General features: G+C 51.3%; 1 protein-coding gene across 1 annotated transcript; it reads right to left on the bottom strand.

Annotated features, from left to right (window-relative positions):
• Positions 1 to 130: 130 nt before the first annotated feature.
• Positions 131 to 18,506, bottom strand: xpo4 (exportin 4; the record flags this gene model as incomplete). The annotated part of the gene is made up of 8 exons (XM_076171698.1): positions 18,422 to 18,506; positions 16,670 to 16,775; positions 16,392 to 16,533; positions 16,135 to 16,273; positions 15,520 to 15,636; positions 14,869 to 15,022; positions 6,541 to 6,653; positions 131 to 288 (listed from the first exon to the last, which is right to left on the bottom strand). Coding segments are annotated over exons 1-8 (995 nt in total), but the record flags the coding sequence as incomplete, so codon positions are not given.
• Between the last annotated feature and the right edge of the window lie 375 nt (positions 18,507 to 18,881).

Consider the following 18,881-nt stretch of genomic DNA (forward strand, 5'->3'; position numbering starts at 1 on the left):
GGCCAGCAGGAGCGATCAATAAGCTTCCCAACAGCCCGGCTCACGCAGCGTTTCACAAAGAACCAGGAGGACAGAAGCTTTGAGTCAGAAGCTCAGCTCATAAGGAACAGGATTGTGACGCTCCACTCACCCATTGATCATGCTGAGCAGGCCCTCCACCAGGTGGGCCAGGTAGGAGACCTGGGCGCTCTCGTCGGGAAAGACGGGCCCGTGCATGGAGGCCAGCTGGGCCAGGCACTGCAGGGAGTCCTGGGCCATGTCTGAGTCCTCGCGGATCTTCCTGTGGACCTGGGAGAAGAAGAAGAGTGAGAGGAGATTCAGGAGAAGTGGAAGAACATTCACAGCAACTCAGATCTGCATGCCTTCATTAAAACATCAAAGCGCACTTCTACATTCATTTCATTATGCAGAGGAGAGGATTTGTCACATTTCTCTCTATTGTGTAATCAATCAAAGGCGTAAAAGGCAGACGCAGACAGGACCGGGCCCAGCACGGGGGTCCAGACCCGGGACCACACTGAGCCACATATCACCACACACACACACACATCAGAGGCTCAGAGGGATTTAACCTTTCACAACTCCAATCTACAGAAGCTGAGGGGGTGAAGCAGAGACACAGGTACCTGCTGCTGTGATGTGACTGTAGACAGGTCAAACCTGAGGTCAAACCTGAGGTCAAACCTGAGGACAAACCTGAGGTCAAACCTGAGGTCAAACCTGAGGTCAAACCTGAGGCTGGAATGTTCAGATCAACCAAACAGCAGAGTTTTTAGTCTATAGTTGTTTCAATGTCAAACAAACTTTGGCTCACCAGGCCTCACATGAGAGTCCTGGTCTACAGACTCAGAGGAGAGTCCTGGTCTACAGACTCACATGAGAGTCCTGGTCTACAGACTCAGAGGAGAGTCCTGGTCTACAGACTCACAGGAGAGTCCTGGTCTACAGACTCACAGGAGAGTCCTGGTCTACAGACTCAGAGGAGAGTCCTGGTCTACAGACTCAGAGGAGAGTCCTGGTCTACAGACTCACATGAGAGTCCTGGTCTACAGACTCAGAGGAGAGTCCTGGTCTACAGACTCACAGGAGAGTCCTGGTCTACAGACTCACAGGAGAGTCCTGGTCTACAGACTCAGAGGAGAGTCCTGGTCTACAGACTCAGAGGAGAGTCCTGGTCTACAGACTCACATGAGAGTCCTGGTCTACAGACTCACATGAGAGTCCTGGTCTACAGACTCACAGGAGAGTCCTGGTCTACAGACTCACAGGAGAGTCCTGGTCTACAGACTCAGAGGAGAGTCCTGGTCTACAGACTCAGAGGAGAGTCCTGGTCTACAGACTCACATGAGAGTCCTGGTCTACAGACTCAGAGGAGAGTCCTGGTCTACAGACTCACAGGAGAGTCCTGGTCTACAGACTCACAGGAGAGTCCTGGTCTACAGACTCAGAGGAGAGTCCTGGTCTACAGACTCAGAGGAGAGTCCTGGTCTACAGACTCAGAGGAGAGTCCTGGTCTACAGACTCAGAGGAGAGTCCTGGTCTACAGACTCACATGAGAGTCCTGGTCTACAGACTCACATGAGAGTCCTGGTCTACAGACTCAGAGGAGAGTCCTGGTCTACAGACTCAGAGGAGAGTCCTGGTCTACAGACTCAGAGGAGAGTCCTGGTCTACAGACTCACATGAGAGTCCTGGTCTACAGACTCACAGGAGAGTCCTGGTCTACAGACCCACAGGAGAGTCCTGGTCTACAGACTCACAGGAGAGTCCTGGTCTACAGACTCAGAGGAGAGTCCTGGTCTACAGACTCACATGAGAGTCCTGGTCTACAGACTCAGAGGAGAGTCCTGGTCTACAGACTCACAGGAGAGTCCTGGTCTACAGACTCACAGGAGAGTCCTGGTCTACAGACTCAGAGGAGAGTCCTGGTCTACAGACTCAGAGGAGAGTCCTGGTCTACAGACTCACAGGAGAGTCCTGGTCTACAGACTCAGAGGAGAGTCCTGGTCTACAGACTCAGAGGAGAGTCCTGGTCTACAGACTCACATGAGAGTCCTGGTCTACAGACTCAGAGGAGAGTCCTGGTCTACAGACTCACAGGAGAGTCCTGGTCTACAGACTCACAGGAGAGTCCTGGTCTACAGACTCAGAGGAGAGTCCTGGTCTACAGACTCAGAGGAGAGTCCTGGTCTACAGACTCAGAGGAGAGTCCTGGTCTACAGACTCAGAGGAGAGTCCTGGTCTACAGACTCACATGAGAGTCCTGGTCTACAGACTCACATGAGAGTCCTGGTCTACAGACTCAGAGGAGAGTCCTGGTCTACAGACTCAGAGGAGAGTCCTGGTCTACAGACTCAGAGGAGAGTCCTGGTCTACAGACTCACATGAGAGTCCTGGTCTACAGACTCACAGGAGAGTCCTGGTCTACAGACCCACAGGAGAGTCCTGGTCTACAGACTCACAGGAGAGTCCTGGTCTACAGACTCAGAGGAGAGTCCTGGTCTACAGACTCACAGGAGAGTCCTGGTCTACAGACTCACAGGAGAGTCCTGGTCTACAGACTCAGAGGAGAGTCCTGGTCTACAGACTCAGAGGAGAGTCCTGGTCTACAGACTCACAGGAGAGTCCTGGTCTACAGACTCAGAGGAGAGTCCTGGTCTACAGACTCAGAGGAGAGTCCTGGTCTACAGACTCAGAGGAGAGTCCTGGTCTACAGACTCAGAGGAGAGTCCTGGTCTACAGACTCAGAGGAGAGTCCTGGTCTACAGACTCAGAGGAGAGTCCTGGTCTACAGACTCAGAGGAGAGTCCTGGTCTACAGACTCACATGAGAGTCCTGGTCTACAGACTCAGAGGAGAGTCCTGGTCTACAGACTCACAGGAGAGTCCTGGTGAGGTGAACCTGCCGTATCCTCAAGCTGTCACCAGGACAAACGCCGATCAGCTGATCAATACTCACTGCTGCAGCGAGCCCGGGTGGAAGCTCAGCAGTTGATTTGAATGAATTGTCAACACGTTATTGTCCAGACGGCGTAACGCCTGCGACCCCGCAGCAGCAGCAGGTCTCAGTCAGTCCCACCCTCAGAGAAGCTTCAGTCTCATCTCAGGCGTGAGCCGGGGTACAAAGGGGGGGGGGGGATATTGGCGGGTTGTCCGTGGCGAGCGGCGGCATTATCGTAAACAAACGCACACACGGGCCGAGGCGGCAGCAGGAAGAGCGACGCGAGTCATCGCCGCCTCTCAGCAACATGTGTTTCCACTGACGGAGCGACGCAGACGGCTGCTACTCAAACTGAACTGAAGCTCTCTCCCCCCCTCTCTCTCTCTCTCTCTCTCCCTCGCTCTCGTCTTTTCCTTCTCTTGAGTCGTCATCCTCTGAAATCCAGAGTTTGCTCGTCTTTGGCGTCTCCGCTCGCCACACCAAAGCGTCGCTCCATCGTGAATGCAATCAAACTTTAAACCTCTCTCTCTTCTTTGCTTCTTCCTCCTCCTCTAAAATCCCATTCTCACCCCCCCCCCCCCCCAAAAATTCTTTCCCTCTGCCTCTCCCTGCCGCACCTCTCTCTCTCCCTCCTTCTCTCTCTCTCTCTGCAGCTGGGATGCCTGGTTGATCTTAAGCCACGCTGCCACGAGAGGCCCCAGATGCAAACACGGCGTAGCCGGCGTTCCTCTGCTGGTGTTGAGGAGCGCTGCCCTCTTCCAGACTGTGAAGTCATCCTCTGGAAGAGCTTAGCGGGAAGAAGGGGGGGTGGGGGCGGTGGGGAGAGAGAGAGAGAGGGAGGGAGAGAGAGGGATTCAGGGAGGGGTGGAAGAGGAGAAGCGAAGGCCAAAAGATTGAACGCTGCAAGCTCTGAAAAAGCAGCTGCACCAGCAAATGATCTGTGCCATGCCAGTAATGTCAGTCGCCTCGAGTCTGACTATAGTTAGAGATACACAACCAGTGAGTGTGTGTCTGTGTGAGGGAGAGAGAGAGAGGGACACACACACACACACACACACAGAGGACACAGCAGTATGAAATATTTGTGGAATGCCTCTGAGCAGAAGTTGTCCGGTGTGATCGGCTCAGATGAGACAGAAACATTTGCTGCTGTGATAACTCAATGTTTACTGAGTGAACAGAGGAGAGGAGAGAAAGACAAGAGGAGACAGGGAGAGAGAGAGAGAGAGACAGGAAGAGAGAGAGAGAGACAGGGAGAGAGAGAGAGAGAGACAGGGAGAGAGAGAGAGAGACAGGAAGAGAGAGAGAGAGACAGGGAGAGAGAGAGAGACAGGAAGAGAGAGAGGGAGAGACAGGGAGAGAGAGAAAGAGACAGGGAGAGAGAGAGAGAGACAGGAAGAGAGAGAGGGAGAGACAGGGAGAGAGAGAAAGAGGGACAGAGAGAGATAACAGGAGACAGGGAGAGAGAGACAGAAAGAGGGAGAGAGACAGAAAGAGGGAAGGAGAAGGAGAAGGGGAGAGAGAGAGAGAGAGAGAGAGAGAGAGAGACAGAGAGAGAGAGAGAGAGATGATATTTATAGAAGGAGACAAAGCCTGGTGTCTGTTTCCTCAGGGGCTCATCTGTCTATTCTTTCAAATCAACACCACACTAACCCCCACACTCTCTCTCTCCCCCTCTCTCTCTCCCCTCCTCTCTCTCTCTCTTCCCCCCCCCCTTCCTCTCTCTCCCCCCCCTCCCTCCCTCTATCCCCCCCCTCAGATTAAGTTACTGTCTTGCCTCTCCGGCCTCATCAGGCTCTGCACTCAACTCTGATTGTGTTTACTGGATAAACACAAAGCACTAGTGTGTGTGTGTGTGTGTGTGTGTGTGTGTGTGTGTGTGTGGGGGACAGTACCGAATGTTGTGTTTTCTCAAATTGTGTTTGTATGCATATGTGTGTACACATCAAGCCTCTGTGTGTGTGTGTGTGTGTGTGTGTGTGTGTGTGTGTGTGTGATTTGATGTCGCTTTGTAATTTAGCCTGAAACTTGAAACCAGATAAGAACACAGAGCTCTCTCTCTCTCTCTCTCTCTCTCCCTCCCACCCACACCCACACACACACCGACAGAGCTAGTGAGGGAGACCCTGGGTGTGTGTGATCTTGGGGCCGGGCTCTAATCCTGCCACTGGTCTGCTCTGTACTTTGACCCCAGTCGCACGTGTCTGTATGCCGCACACACACACACACACACACACACACACACACACACACACACACACACACACACACACACACACACACACACACACACACACACACACACACACACACACACACACACACACACACACACACACACACACACACACACACACACACACACACACACACACACACACACACACACACACACGCGCCTGTCACCCCTCACAGCTGAGGAAAGACACAGCAGCTGAAACAGCAGGGGAACCTGTTAAATAGAATAAACACACACGCACACAGACACACACACAGACAGACAGACAAACACACACACAGACACACACAAACGCGCACGCTGAGACCTGAGGGCTGTAAAGTCAAAGTGATCATCCAGATTTGGCCTCCAGGCTGCGTGCATCAGAGCCACTTCCTGTTTGAGGCGATGACTCTGGGAATTCCCTGCAGGTCCCTTTATTGTGGCGCTGGCTGATTACAGCACAATCATCAGGTGGACAAACGGCGGCCTGTGGAGCGTGCAGCGGGGAGAGAGAGCTCCACCCGTGTGTGACCACGCCGCCTAAGCCCCTCCCCTCAGCTCAGCCTTTAGATCTGCAGTTGGACTCAGAAAAGAGGGGAGGGCTCAAATCCCATCTGGGCCTTTTGGTTTGGCATTAACACAGCGTCACCCTGTCCGCCATCATCCCACAGTCTGTGTGTGTGTGTGTGTGTGTGTGTGTGTGTGTGTGTGTGTGTGTGTGTGTTGTGTGTGTGTGTGTGTGTAGTGGGAAACATGTCTGCTGATCATAAACACAAACAAAGCAAGAAGCAGCAGCAGCTCAGTATTTGGCAGGTAACAGGTGAGTGATGGGAGTGGAGCACTATGTGGCAGCAGACAGCTAGAGCCTTGTACGTATTGGAGCAGTATTTGACCACTTTGTTCCACATTCTTCCTGCGCCAGCGTGGGCCGCTTCTTTAAACACACGAGTCACAGCGTAAAAACACTCATGTACTCCACCGGGCTGTCCTCCACACAATAACACATTAACACAATAACACAATAACACAACCCCGGCTACTAAAGGAGGCATATATGTGTTTAATGAGGCGTCAGAGAAAACCACAACCTCAGACGCAGCAGAGAGTCCGGTTCAAGTGAGAGTTCCTTCGCCACACGGGGAGGCAAACCGTCTCTGCGTGCTCCTCTGACATAAACGCACAACACAAAGACGGGAAAGACTTTGAAATCAGACGGACAGATTGAACTGATGAAGCGAGACGACCGGGACATCAAGGTACCAAACGCCCTGAAGAGAACCCTCAACACAGCTTTTCAGTGACATGCTGTGGAACGCAAAGCCGTATTTGGAGGACATGCAGACGGAGACGGGGGAGAGAGGACGGGACGGGACACTCACCGTGAAGAAGAGGTCCATGACGCGGGTGTCCAGCAGGGCTTCCCTCCACGACTCTGTGGGCTTCAGCGTCACGTGCTGCGTGGACTCGAACATGGCGATGTAGTGGCGCCCCAGTGACCCGCCGCTGGTTAAGGCCAACAAAAGCATGACGAGGAGGAAGAAGAGGAGGGGGAGGAAGAGGAGGAGCACCGCACACAAACACCAGCTCCTGTCACCAAGCTTCCTCTCTCAGTAGGAACTTGTCGTCAGCCGCCAGTTAATGAACTTGACCCTCTCATCAATCTTCTCTGAGCGCCTCTCTTTGGTTTCTCGCCCTCCTCTCCTTTTTGTGCCTTGGCTCTTTTCTCTCCCTCAGCAAACCTTCATCTCCCACACACACACACACACACACACACACTCCCTTTAGCCTCTTCCTCACCCTCTCTCCTCCTCAGATCGGCTCCCTCTGTGCCGTTCCCACTCTCTGCCCTCTTCCTTTCCCCTCTCTTGTCCTCTTCTTCACCTCCACTCAGATTTCCGTCTCTTTCTGCTTCCCGAAGACCTTAAACGCCACAGACGCTCTCTGGTCTCAGCCAATCACAGCCCTCGCTCACGCTGCTTGGCTTCCTCTCGTCTGCTCTGCTCTGCTGCCAGAGCTCCTCAAGAGTCCTTACTGCCCCCCAAACACTCCCTCTCCCTCCTCAGCCAATCACAGCTCACTTTGGCTCTCCTCAGCTGCTCTCTCCACACACACACACACACACACACCGCTCACTCAAGACGTCTAACACACCCACAACACACACTTTCCTCTTCAGCCTGTAGACGTGCTCCCTTTCTTTCCCAGAGTTCTTTCTTGTTGCGTCCCCACAACACACATTTCATTTGAGACCACAACACTTTGGCCTCACAAACCCACAACACACACTGGTTCTGCTGGAGGCTCCGGCAGACTTTGTGGTTGTTTTGGGGGCTGTGATTAACTCGAGATAAAACTCTTTGGTCTTCAATCTAAAATGGTGGCTATAGATCGCTGTGAGACCGAAGAAGGCAAAGAGACAAAACACAAAACACAACGTTTACATGCATGAGTAAACTAGGACTACACTTTGATGAAGCCTGCTATGAATAAGTTGATGAATTGCCAGTTTCGTCGTACAAAGAGGAGTGGATGGTGTGTGTGTGTGTGTGTGTGTGTGTGTGTGTGTGTGTGTGTGTGTGTCTTTGTAATCTCCATCGTTACAGGAATTCTGTACAACACAATTACAAACTGTGAAAACAGTGCAGACTTTCAGTTTCACTGCTCACAGATCTGAACTTCAGGCAGGAAGTCTGTGGTTTTGTTGCGTGAGGATCATCACCATACAAACCGCTCCATTCTGCAAGACATCTTACAAAAGCACCGCACACGCTCCTGCCTTCATCAGCCAATCAGAACCCTATTTGATTTCGCTGCTGTCTCTCTCACACACACACACACACACACACACACACACACACACACACACACACACACACACACACACACACACACACACACACACACACACACACACACACACACACACACACACACACACACACACACACACACACACACACACACACACACACACACACACACACACACACACACACACACACACAGTCCCTCCGCCTTCATCTCTCCGTCCTAAAGTTTGGTGACAGCGAGTGGAGAAGGTCCAGAGGAATGTCCCATCAAAGCCAGGCAGGGGCAGAAGCCACGCATTCCTGCCACGCCAGCCCACAGTCACTCCCCCTGCACACACACACTCCGCCACAACACACCACACTTTTCAGCATAAAAGTTGGCACCTGTCTAGGAGTCTGTGAGATTATGTGTGTGTGTGTGTGTGTGTGTGTTTGCTGCTTGGCTTTCTGGCCTCGTTAAAAATAGCTGAGGCGAGGCCCAGGACCTCTTAGTGAACCTTTCTCAAGACGAGGAGAGGAGAATGTGAAAGTGAGCCTGGTTTACTCCTGCTCCGTTTAATAAATGATACAAGTCATTTTCACTTTGTTGACTTCTGTCCTGTGATTCAGGCTGGAGTTCACACTGCTGTCATGACACCAGACACACTTATTCACTTTTATTTTGCCTTTACATCTTCTTAAACGTGACAAAAAGCAGGTTGAGGAGCGTTAAAAGAAGAGAGGAAGAGAGGAAGGTGGGCACCAGGACCACCTCAGTGCTAGAGGACCTATGAACTCTCCTGAAGATCATATGGCCCAGACAAAACTCACAGTGGGACCACAGGAATGTCAACTATACCACATCAACCACTAAAGTGACTCAATCCCTGTTGGAGTCCAACAGGGACCAGAACATGGGTCTGACAGTTATGGACCCCATGGCCATGATGAAGACGTACTGGGAATTAGAGAGGGGGTTAGAGATTAAGAAAGAATTGAAAAAATGCAAATAAAAGCAATCTAATCCTTCAACAAATAACAAAGTAACAACTAGAGATCATGTGACCATCTGACAAAGGGACACCAGCAGGTTTGAGTTCCTTATCTTCATTTGGAGCTCTGGTGGGCCGGATCAGCTGTGTCGGGCCTCAGTTGGCTGCTCACACACTTGCTTGGTGGGCTCATATTGGATAGGTGTGTTAGCTGGTGTGTAGACAGGTAAAGCTATTGTGTTACATGTTCTCAGAGATCAGCTACTCCCAACCGTTAACCATCACAAGAAATCTTACTTTTGTTTCTTGGAGTAAAAACGTTTTACCAACCAAACACACACACACACACACGACTGTGGCCTCACATTATGACAGGTACACATCCAAAGATGTTGATTGACAACAAGAAAAAGCAAATGATGTCTCCATTAAGATGTGACCCATAATATGTCACCCTCTTCAAACCCCCTTGTAGGTCATGAGGTCAGGATTTACAGAGAACAAAATCAAAAAAGGTTGAAAATGTTTCCTATTAAAGCCACAAACACAAATATATGTTATCATTGGTGGTTCACAAAATCTGCTTGCCCAGTTGTCAAGTAGGACCTGAAGCACACTATCCACTCTGCTTCAAAAGAGGGACGGCTTCTGTGTGTGTGTAGTGTGTGTGTGTGTGAAGTGTGCATGCCTCCAGGATGAGTAATGTGCGTGGAGTGACGAGGACATGTGGCTGTGGTTTAGTGGCTTTTTAAAAGACATCACCTGCTACCATCTCAACCCTTCCAGCAGCTCCAGAATAACTAATGTGACACGTCAATTTTCCACTGGAAAGATAAGACGAACTATACACACACACACACACACACATGTACACACTGAGCCAACATGAAACACACACACACATCACAAACCACCGACCTCAAGACATTGTATTGCAGTCATGTAGAAGAATTCACACACACTCTGTTCTCACACACAAATTTACAGGCATACACACACGTAAACACACTCATTATAAAAGCTCATTCAACACCGGCCACTAATACAGACACTTTGGCAGGGAAACAGACAGTATTCCTGTTCAATGTCCCGTTCCTTCCAATCACACACGCACTCTCGTTAGGAAAAGTTAGAGAACCCACGCATGCAGCGGGAATGCAGGACGCATTCATGTGGCAACTGTCCCTATCAGGCACTGGAGTGAGAACAGGGGCCAGGACAACTCGGGACAAGCAGGTGAGCGAGCTAGCCCGTCACATATTCATGCACCGACTCGACCGTGGCAACACCCTGGCATGCTATCATGTATGGAAGTTGGACTGATTCAGAGAGCAGGGAGCTTTAGGGCCAAAGGCAGAGAGATCCAGTCACCTAGCGCCTGCTGACTAAGACACTTGGCTCAGTGAAGTCTTTGTGTCATGTTCTCACAACTTTCCTGTCTGGGAATTGTCAGGTTCAAGTGAGAAAGGAGCCAACTGAGGTATCTGATCAGGATGCCTCCTCAGAGCTTCTGTGGGGAGGAGACCACGGGCCAGACCCAGAATACGCCGGGTGGATTACATATGAATGTCTGTGAGACTCCAGGATGAGCAAGAGGGAGAACACGGTCAGGGTGAGGAACATCTGGGCTACAATGTTACAATGAACACAGTTACCTTGGCTACTGAAGTAAAGGAACATTCCCACAGCAGGACTTGGTTCTGGTCTACATGGGGGGTTATGACTTTATCAGCTCAGAGTCATCAGTGACAGATGTCTAAGTGTCCATATTTATAGTTCTGCATGCAAGCTTGAGGTCAGGTAGAGCAGCGACGTGCCGCTCTCTCCACTTCAAAGACGGTAAGAGGGTGAGGAGTTGCAGTTAAAAGGCCGTCATTCTCCCCTTCACAGGCCGATCTTTAGCACGGGCCGGTATGTGTGACGGAAGCATGTGGCTTAGAAAATGCAAAGGTGGGCCGAGCACTTTCTGAACCAACACCAGGAGCTCAATCATCTCAACCTCAAGGATGACAAACAAAATGTCAATTTTGTGTGTGTATTTGGTGATTTTGTGCGGTTGTTAGCAGTGCTGCCACATGCTACAGAGGGGATGAGACTGACAGGGACATACTGGACTTCTTCTTCCCTCTTGATCCCTCTTGTTTGGACCTCCAGCTTGGTGGTGTTTGTTGATTCGGTCGCTGGCAGTCACACATCTCATATTCAGCCTGTGATCATCAGATCTCAGTCTCCATTCTCCTCTCAATTCAAGTCATCTCTACACCAATCTAACCCGATATGGACCAGCGTCTAAAATAGACGGCCATTTTCTAACTATCTCAGCGATCTGAACCTTCTGGAAGCCTGATGGCCTTGCGCGGCTGACGGCCGCGGATTAGCGAGCTTCTCCTGTATCCTCTATTCATTATTGTTGATCCCTACTAAGGATGGACCCGATGCTCTGGGAGACTAGACGCGCGTCTGCCAGCGGCCTTGAGGCGAGCGCGGCGCTATGCTACGGCGCGTGGTGGGGTTTAAGTGATATATCCTGCCTTAAGTCTCCCCAACAGTCTGGACATGTGGAATAACAGTCCAGGAATACCTCCTCCTTGCCCCCCCAAACCCCCCGACCCGTCTTCACTCTGGTCTCTGCTCGTCTCCCTTGATCGCCACCATCTGTGTTTAGACAGCAGTTGCCAGTGATTCTCCCTCCACCAAAGTAAACCAATCACACCCCGATTGTAGCGTCACATTACATTTGTGACTCCTTAAAGGTACACTGACATAAAAGACATGAGACGCACAACATGGAGAGGATCTGTAAGTCCTCCGTTCCAAGGAAAACAGACAGAAGTTGAGATACTCCGGCTCTACGTTTGTGAAACTGGGATTGATGAAAGCTCTAGACGGCTGTTATGCTAGAATGCAAAGAATGGCCCAAGATATCAGCTGGGAAGGCCACATCAACAAAGCAGAGACGTGTGGAAATCTCTCAAAGCTCTCCGACAACACCCAACGCCATCTTCAACCTTCTGCCAACAGGGCAGAGCACAGACGGCGTTGGGCCACATTGGTGCAAAGCCCGGTGCAGGTGGCAGGAGTGTGGCGGTGGCGTCTGAAAACAAATCAGCTCAAGTATCGGAAGAAACAGACGGGAAATAAAATGGCGACGATAAGCCGATGATGGCACAGGAGGGGAAGTCACGGGATCATCAAAGTCTTTCGGTTTCATGCCTGTGGATGATTACTTTAATCTATCACGAAACTCAAACTACGAGTGTGAGGCTCTGTTGGGCTTCTCGTGCCCTCTCTTCTCTCGTTCCTCCTGTTTGAACTCAGACGGCAGTAGGTCAGGGCCACATAGCTCCAAGGCGTCCAAAGCAAACACCCAGCATCGGTTTACACTCCTAATCCCAACCTTAACCTGAGGGCCACAGCACCTATAAATCCACCTCTGAGCAGCTAATGAGCATACTGAGCTGAGCCGGGGGGCCGGCAGGGCAGACATTTCTCTCCTCAGCGCCAGAATAACTGCAGATGAGACCGGCGGGGGGGGGGGGGGGGGGGGGTTAAGCGTTTCTCAGAGATGGACACGCCTCTTTAATGCACGATGGCTACCAGTAAAATAGGGAAAGAATGCAAGGGGCAAAGAACGGGCGTAGAAAGTGAATACCTACAGATGGAGACGGCGTGAGGGTGTGAGTGTGGTTTGTGTGCGTTTGCCCTGAAACACACTGCCACCGCCTACACACAGCAACACACTGGAGAGGAATCAGATTTACTCCATAAACACTTTAAAAAGGTTTAAAAGGACAAATCCTCCTTTCCTTCCTGAACGCACGGACGAGATGGAGACCAACTCACATTCACATGACTTCATTCATGTTTAACCCCTGAGTTTACCAACACAACTGATGTAAACACACCGTTGACGGACTCAACATGAACCAGATTCAGTATCAATGCCAAAGACAAACTGAGAGAAACTAATCAACCATGTGAGCCTGGGGAGGATTCTCCATCACACTTGATATCATGTGGTCTTAGACAGACTTCCACAAGTTCAATGAAGTCAAGTCTAGTTCATTTGTATAGCCCAGTATCAGTGTCTGTAAGGGCTCTACAGGGACCCCAAGGATCTCCAAGGAGACAAGGAGACCACCTGGACGAGTGGACGAGTGGACGAGCGACAGGAGCAGGAAAGTAAACAAACAAGACAAACTGGAACAGTCTTTGTATCAAACCATCTCTCAGCAGGTTAGCTTTGATGCTGAGGCGGCGGCGGGGTGGGCGGGCCATCTGTCTGTCAGCTCGGACGCCATCTGACCACAGCCTCCAGGCCCCGACCACGACCTCGGCCAGAGTCAAGCCCGGCGCGGAGTGACACGGTGAGGTCGGCCCGAGCGGGGAGCGTGCCTCCCGACAGACGACACCGGAGCCTCAGGGAGGGGGCCGGGGGTGAGGACGGCGGTGAGGACAGATGACATGCACGCCGCTCTGCCCACTTGAGGGACGGAGGTTGTTTGAAAGGGTCTTTGAGGAAGTGGAGAAGTGTGTGTGTGTGTAGGGCAGCGGCTGTCAGCCACGCAATTAAGGAGAGGCCCCCAGACGCCCATACTGGCATACGGTCGCATCCCATCACAGCAGCACAGGCGTGTTGTGACACTTGCAGACAGGCGGCCACACTCATTCAGGCTCCCAGTGGTCTTCATCAATCTGTTCTCCTTTTCAACAGCAGCCCGGACACTTACAGGCTTTACACACACACACACACACACGCACACGCACGCTGGACACAATGTTAAGTGGAGCAACACTCGCTGGGAGAATTCAGATGCTATTTCTATGGCCTGAGCCGAGCCACAGCGACATGTGTTAGCATCAACAACTCAACAACATCCAGAGAGCAAACACACCACAGGGTCAGACTGACTGGAGCTCCACGGGACCAGGACCAGGACAAACATCTGTGCTCCGGCTGGGTTCAAAAGGTCACGTTCAGGTTACGTGATGAGGAGAGGTGTGTGACCTCATGGTGTGTGTGTGTGTGTCTGGTCCAAGCTACAAAACAATCCCACTGCTCATCTTTTACTCCAAAAACAAGGAAAACCATCAGAATTGAACAGAGAGAGAGAGAGAGAGAGAGAGAGAGAGAGAGAGAGAGAGAGAGAGAGAGAGAGAGAGAGAGAGAGAGAGAGAGAACTTAAAAGTGTCTTTAGGAGGCCGCACACATCGTACAGAACGTACCAGACATACCAAGGGGGGCCTTGACAAGCAAAGCTGGAGGTGTGTGTGTGTGTGGTGGTGGGGGGGGGGGGGGGTTGTTGGAGCTGGAATGATATGGGGACGGACGCACAGACACCTCTTTGAAAGTGATACACGGCCCAGGCTGGCAGCAAGCGCCACTCCAGATCCCCTCAGACAGCCAGAGAGGATGCCAGGCTGCACAGGATTTAGGCTGTAATGAGCCTGGCCTAGGCTGACACACACACACACACACACACACACACACACACACACACACACACACACACACACACACACACACACACACACACACACACACACACACACACACACACACACACACACACACACACACACACACAATGTGGCCAACTGCAAGGATAATATGGATATGTGGACAGGAGGTGATCTACAAAGTAACTGATGGTCAGATATGCATTCCTGGCCTTCACATGTATTTGTAGACTTGTAGACACACACACACACACACCCACACCCCCAAACCCACACACACACACTTTGTGGACTGTTCTGATCTGCAGAACAAGCAGAAGGTGGCTGACCTGTTCTCCGCGTTCTCCTTGTTCTCCTCACCTCTTTCCCAGACTGAATCCAACCTTATCACCGTCTCTAAACCCGGACATTGTGGCGTTGGCGTTCCTTTCTAACAACGGTCAGAGCTGGGACAAAGAAAGGATATGATTGGGTGGCAGGAAGTTCCAGCTGAGGACCTGGTTGGCCAGAGCCAGGTAGCGCTGGAACACAGAGGACATCTGGACGTTGAGGTTCTCCCTGCGCCCGAACTCCTGCAGCACCTCCATGGTCAACATGAAGATCTGCCGCAGGCCGTCTTCCTGAAGGAGATGGAGACAGAGAGCCCAGGATGAGGACCAGGATGAGACACACACACACACACACACACACACACACACACACACACACACACACACACACACACACACACACACACACACACACACACACACACACACACACTTTACTGCCTGAATCATAGTGTCACATAAATGTAACGTGCTGGCCGTGTTGCTGCTTGTGTGTGTGTGACGTTCATTAGCTTAGCTTCCGTCCCCATGCATCCATCTGGCAGCACAGAATGCTAGAAGTGTAAACAATTCGAAATCCATTTTAATCCACGCTCGCCGTCACACACGCAGGCAGCAGGATCTCGTTTCGCCATCGAGCGGCTGCTTAATAAGCCCCGGGCCGAGCTCAGGGCGCCAAGCACGCACGCCACACACACGCCAGACGCACGCACGCACGCACACGGAGACCGAGCTCCTCGCCGGCGGCAAACAAAAGCGTGGAACAACAAAGGAGGGCGAGGACGAACCTGGAAGAGACGCTTGCAGCTGCCGTGGAACTCCATGCTGAGGCCGATGCTGCTGGTCTTACTGGAGCTGGAGAACTCGCTGAGCAGGGCCGTCAGGATGGAGCAGGCCAGGGTTTGCTGCACGCAGGGGTCAAAGGTCAGAGAGAACAAGGACCAAGCAACACCAGGAACACACATAGCTCACAAATAAGAATTAATTGTGACATTTCTATGATAAACTAATGAAATTTCATTGGGGAAAAAAACGATCTTGGAAAATGTTTAAATGGAATAAATAAACTTTTCTTATATCATCATGATAGTGAGACATTTCCTGACAAACCTTTGCTGCTGTCTTCTCAGCATGTTATGGTAAATGAGCAGTATTAATGTGATATAACATGAATATAATGTTAGATACTGAAGTGCAGTTCACTGTCACACTGTAGTGAACTGCTGCCCCCTGCTGGGCACAGAGGGGACGGCAGCTTTGTGTTGGTCTCTATGGGAGGCAGGTGAGATTTAAGAGAGCACTCCCACAATGCTTCACTCCTTCTCTCCTGGCTTCATAGTGAAGCAGGAAGCAAACAAACAGCTGGCAGTGTTGTGTCGTCACCGCCCGGGTCTCTTCCTCACCACTGTGGGGTTTCCACTGCTGATCAGCTGCCCCACCTCCAGGAAGATTCCTTTACAGCTGACAGATTTGTCCAGAGAGCCTCGCTTCACGATGACGGCCACGGCCAGGAGGATCTGCTCACGGACAAACTTCTGCAGGCTGGAGGAGAGGAAGACCAAGGAACAGAGAGCTCAGTGTGTGTGTGTGTGTGTGTGTGTGTGTGTGTGTGTGTGTGTGTGTGTGTGTGTGTGTGTGTGTGTGTGTGTGTCCTTCTTACTTGGGTCTCTGTAAGACGTAGGTGAGGAGAAACGCCCGCAGCGACTCGATGCTGGTCTTCTCCAGCAGGATCCACTCCCGCACCACCGCCTCCATGATGGCGGTAGCGGCCTGGAACAGAACATAGTCCACCTTGCTGGTCTCTGTAGTGGGACAGAGGGGGGGGGGGGGGGAGTAGTGGTCACAGACGGTAAAAAAAGGGTTCCTCAGGTTGAGTTCAAAGGTCAAAACCGTCCACGTGCAGTGGAGAGGAAGCTTAGGGATGAAGTCAATAGTTACCTAAGATGTGCTTGCAGATGGCAAAGGGGGACTTGGACTTCCTGAAGGAGAGGAAGACGTGCTCTGCATGCTGCCGCTGCTCTGTGCTGACCATGGAGGGCGGTGCCTGCATATACATACACACACACACACACACACACACACACACACACACACACACACACACACACACACACACACACACACACACACACACATCAGTTACTTCATCACAAGCTAGAGGACTTCACTGGACCTCAGACTGAAGTGAAAGCCGGCTTGACGCGACTTTGAGATCTTGTCTGGTGGAAGCTACAAAGCTACATGTCAATCAAACCGGGTCACGTTGGGACAACGCGTAGGGAAGCAGACGCAGCGCCTCGAGAACTAAAAGCCACGCAGAGAGAGACTATTGAAGAGTAACACACACACACAAACGTATGTATCTGCCCTGTTTCAAAGCAGCACTAACAGCACATTAAGGGTTAAAACAAAGTGATAAAACACTGATCCATGAAAACATCAGATTTAGAGCCACTGTGTGTGTGTGTGTGTGTGTGTGTGTGTGTGTGTGTGTGTGTGTGTTCGTTCATTCCCCAGATTGACTTCAGCTTGACTCTAAACAGAAACAGGATATGCTGATGGCGTTTCAGCTCACGCTGCATGGTGTGGATCAGCACACGCACACACACGCACTATCGCGCGCGCGTGCACACACACACACACAGTACTTTGACTGTTTGTCCCTAATGTGATGAATCCTGACCTGAGCTCCAGGCTCCTAGGAACAACACACAGGTTCAGAACAGAAGTAAGGCCTGATGATGTCATACCTGTGATGTCCTCACACAGCCACAGATGTGTTGCTACAGTGGGAGCTAACGTTTACACTTCTAACAGAGCAGAGTACAGACAGAGTTCATCTGTGCACGTGAACGCCACACAGGTTCTGATCCCATACACTGATGTGTTATTAGAGCTCCCACATTACAACCGAGAATTCCGAGTGTGTGTGTGTGTGTGTGTGTGTGTGTGGCTTAAGAGCAGGAGGCTTAAGCACTGCAGTGTAAACTTCTATCCTATCTACTAAAGTTTAAAATGAAGCCACATATGACAACAAGAAGACAGAAATTGGGATCATGGGTTTCTTTGGGATCATAAACTCCTCAGGCTGCAGAAGGTAACACACACACACACACAGATACATGCTAGCTGCGTGTACACAAATACACAAACACACACACCTGCCGTGCACATAGCTGCGGCTCCAGCCTCTGTGTGTGTGTGTGTGTGTGTGTGTGTGTGTGCGTGTGTGAGAGAGAGAGAGAGTGAGTGTGAGTGTATGTGTGGTGCGTTCAGGCTCAGCAGTCCCACGCTGCGGGTATCGCGCGTGTTTCGTGGCGCAGAGGAGCTAAAGCTACAGAGAGTTGATCCTCCGGGACGAGCGGCGGGAAGTTAGAGAGAGTGAGAGCCGAGAGGGACGAGAGGGACGAGGGGGAACGAGAGGGGGACGAGGCGCTCGACCTCCGCGTCCGTGCGGAGGAGAAGCAGGCACCGGGCAGGGGAGCGGGGCTGTGCGGGGTTGTGCGGGATGGAGCCGGGCGAGGCGCTGCGCCACGCACCGCCCGCATATGGTTCCTCCGTCAGACTCCACAGAGCCGAGGGGCCGCAAACACACGCGAGAGACCCGCAAACCCCGAGCCGAACCCCGGGTAAAGTTAGCACGCAGGTACCGCGACCCCCGCCGTTACAGGACAACACGGAATGTCTCACCATTAAAACTTTGGCAGCGCTTTCCAGCTGTGTGATCACTTCTGGTGCACCGACCGCCGCCATCATGGTCCCTCTCCAATGACGCGCTAGGCGCGCTGCATTGTGGGAGTCCAGGCTGGTACCCAGGCAGAGTTCATCCTCCGCGTGCAGAGGTTACGTAATGCGACATGAGGGCGCGTGACAAGTTTAAAAGTTACAATAATAATAATAACAATAATAATACTGTTAAGGTGAATATATGATAGAAGATTTACAACGAAAGAGACAGAAGAGACACTATGGTTACTGTGGAAACTAATGACATCATTAAAGATCTAACACCCAACATTATACTGGAGAGAGAGAGAGAGAGAGAAAATTCTTCAGTTAATGTCATTTTAATTTTTAATGTGAACTATATAAACCTCACCCCTGGTTTATTATCTTACAAATTCTGCTTCACTAGTTTCTTACAGTCTAA

The sequence above is a fragment of the Genypterus blacodes genome, unplaced genomic scaffold (genome assembly GCF_046128005.1).
Source record: "Genypterus blacodes isolate CSIRO-AG114 ecotype Tasmania unplaced genomic scaffold, CSIRO-AGI_Gbla_v1 ptg000265l_1, whole genome shotgun sequence".
Classification (NCBI taxonomy): Eukaryota; Metazoa; Chordata; class Actinopteri; order Ophidiiformes; family Ophidiidae; genus Genypterus; species Genypterus blacodes.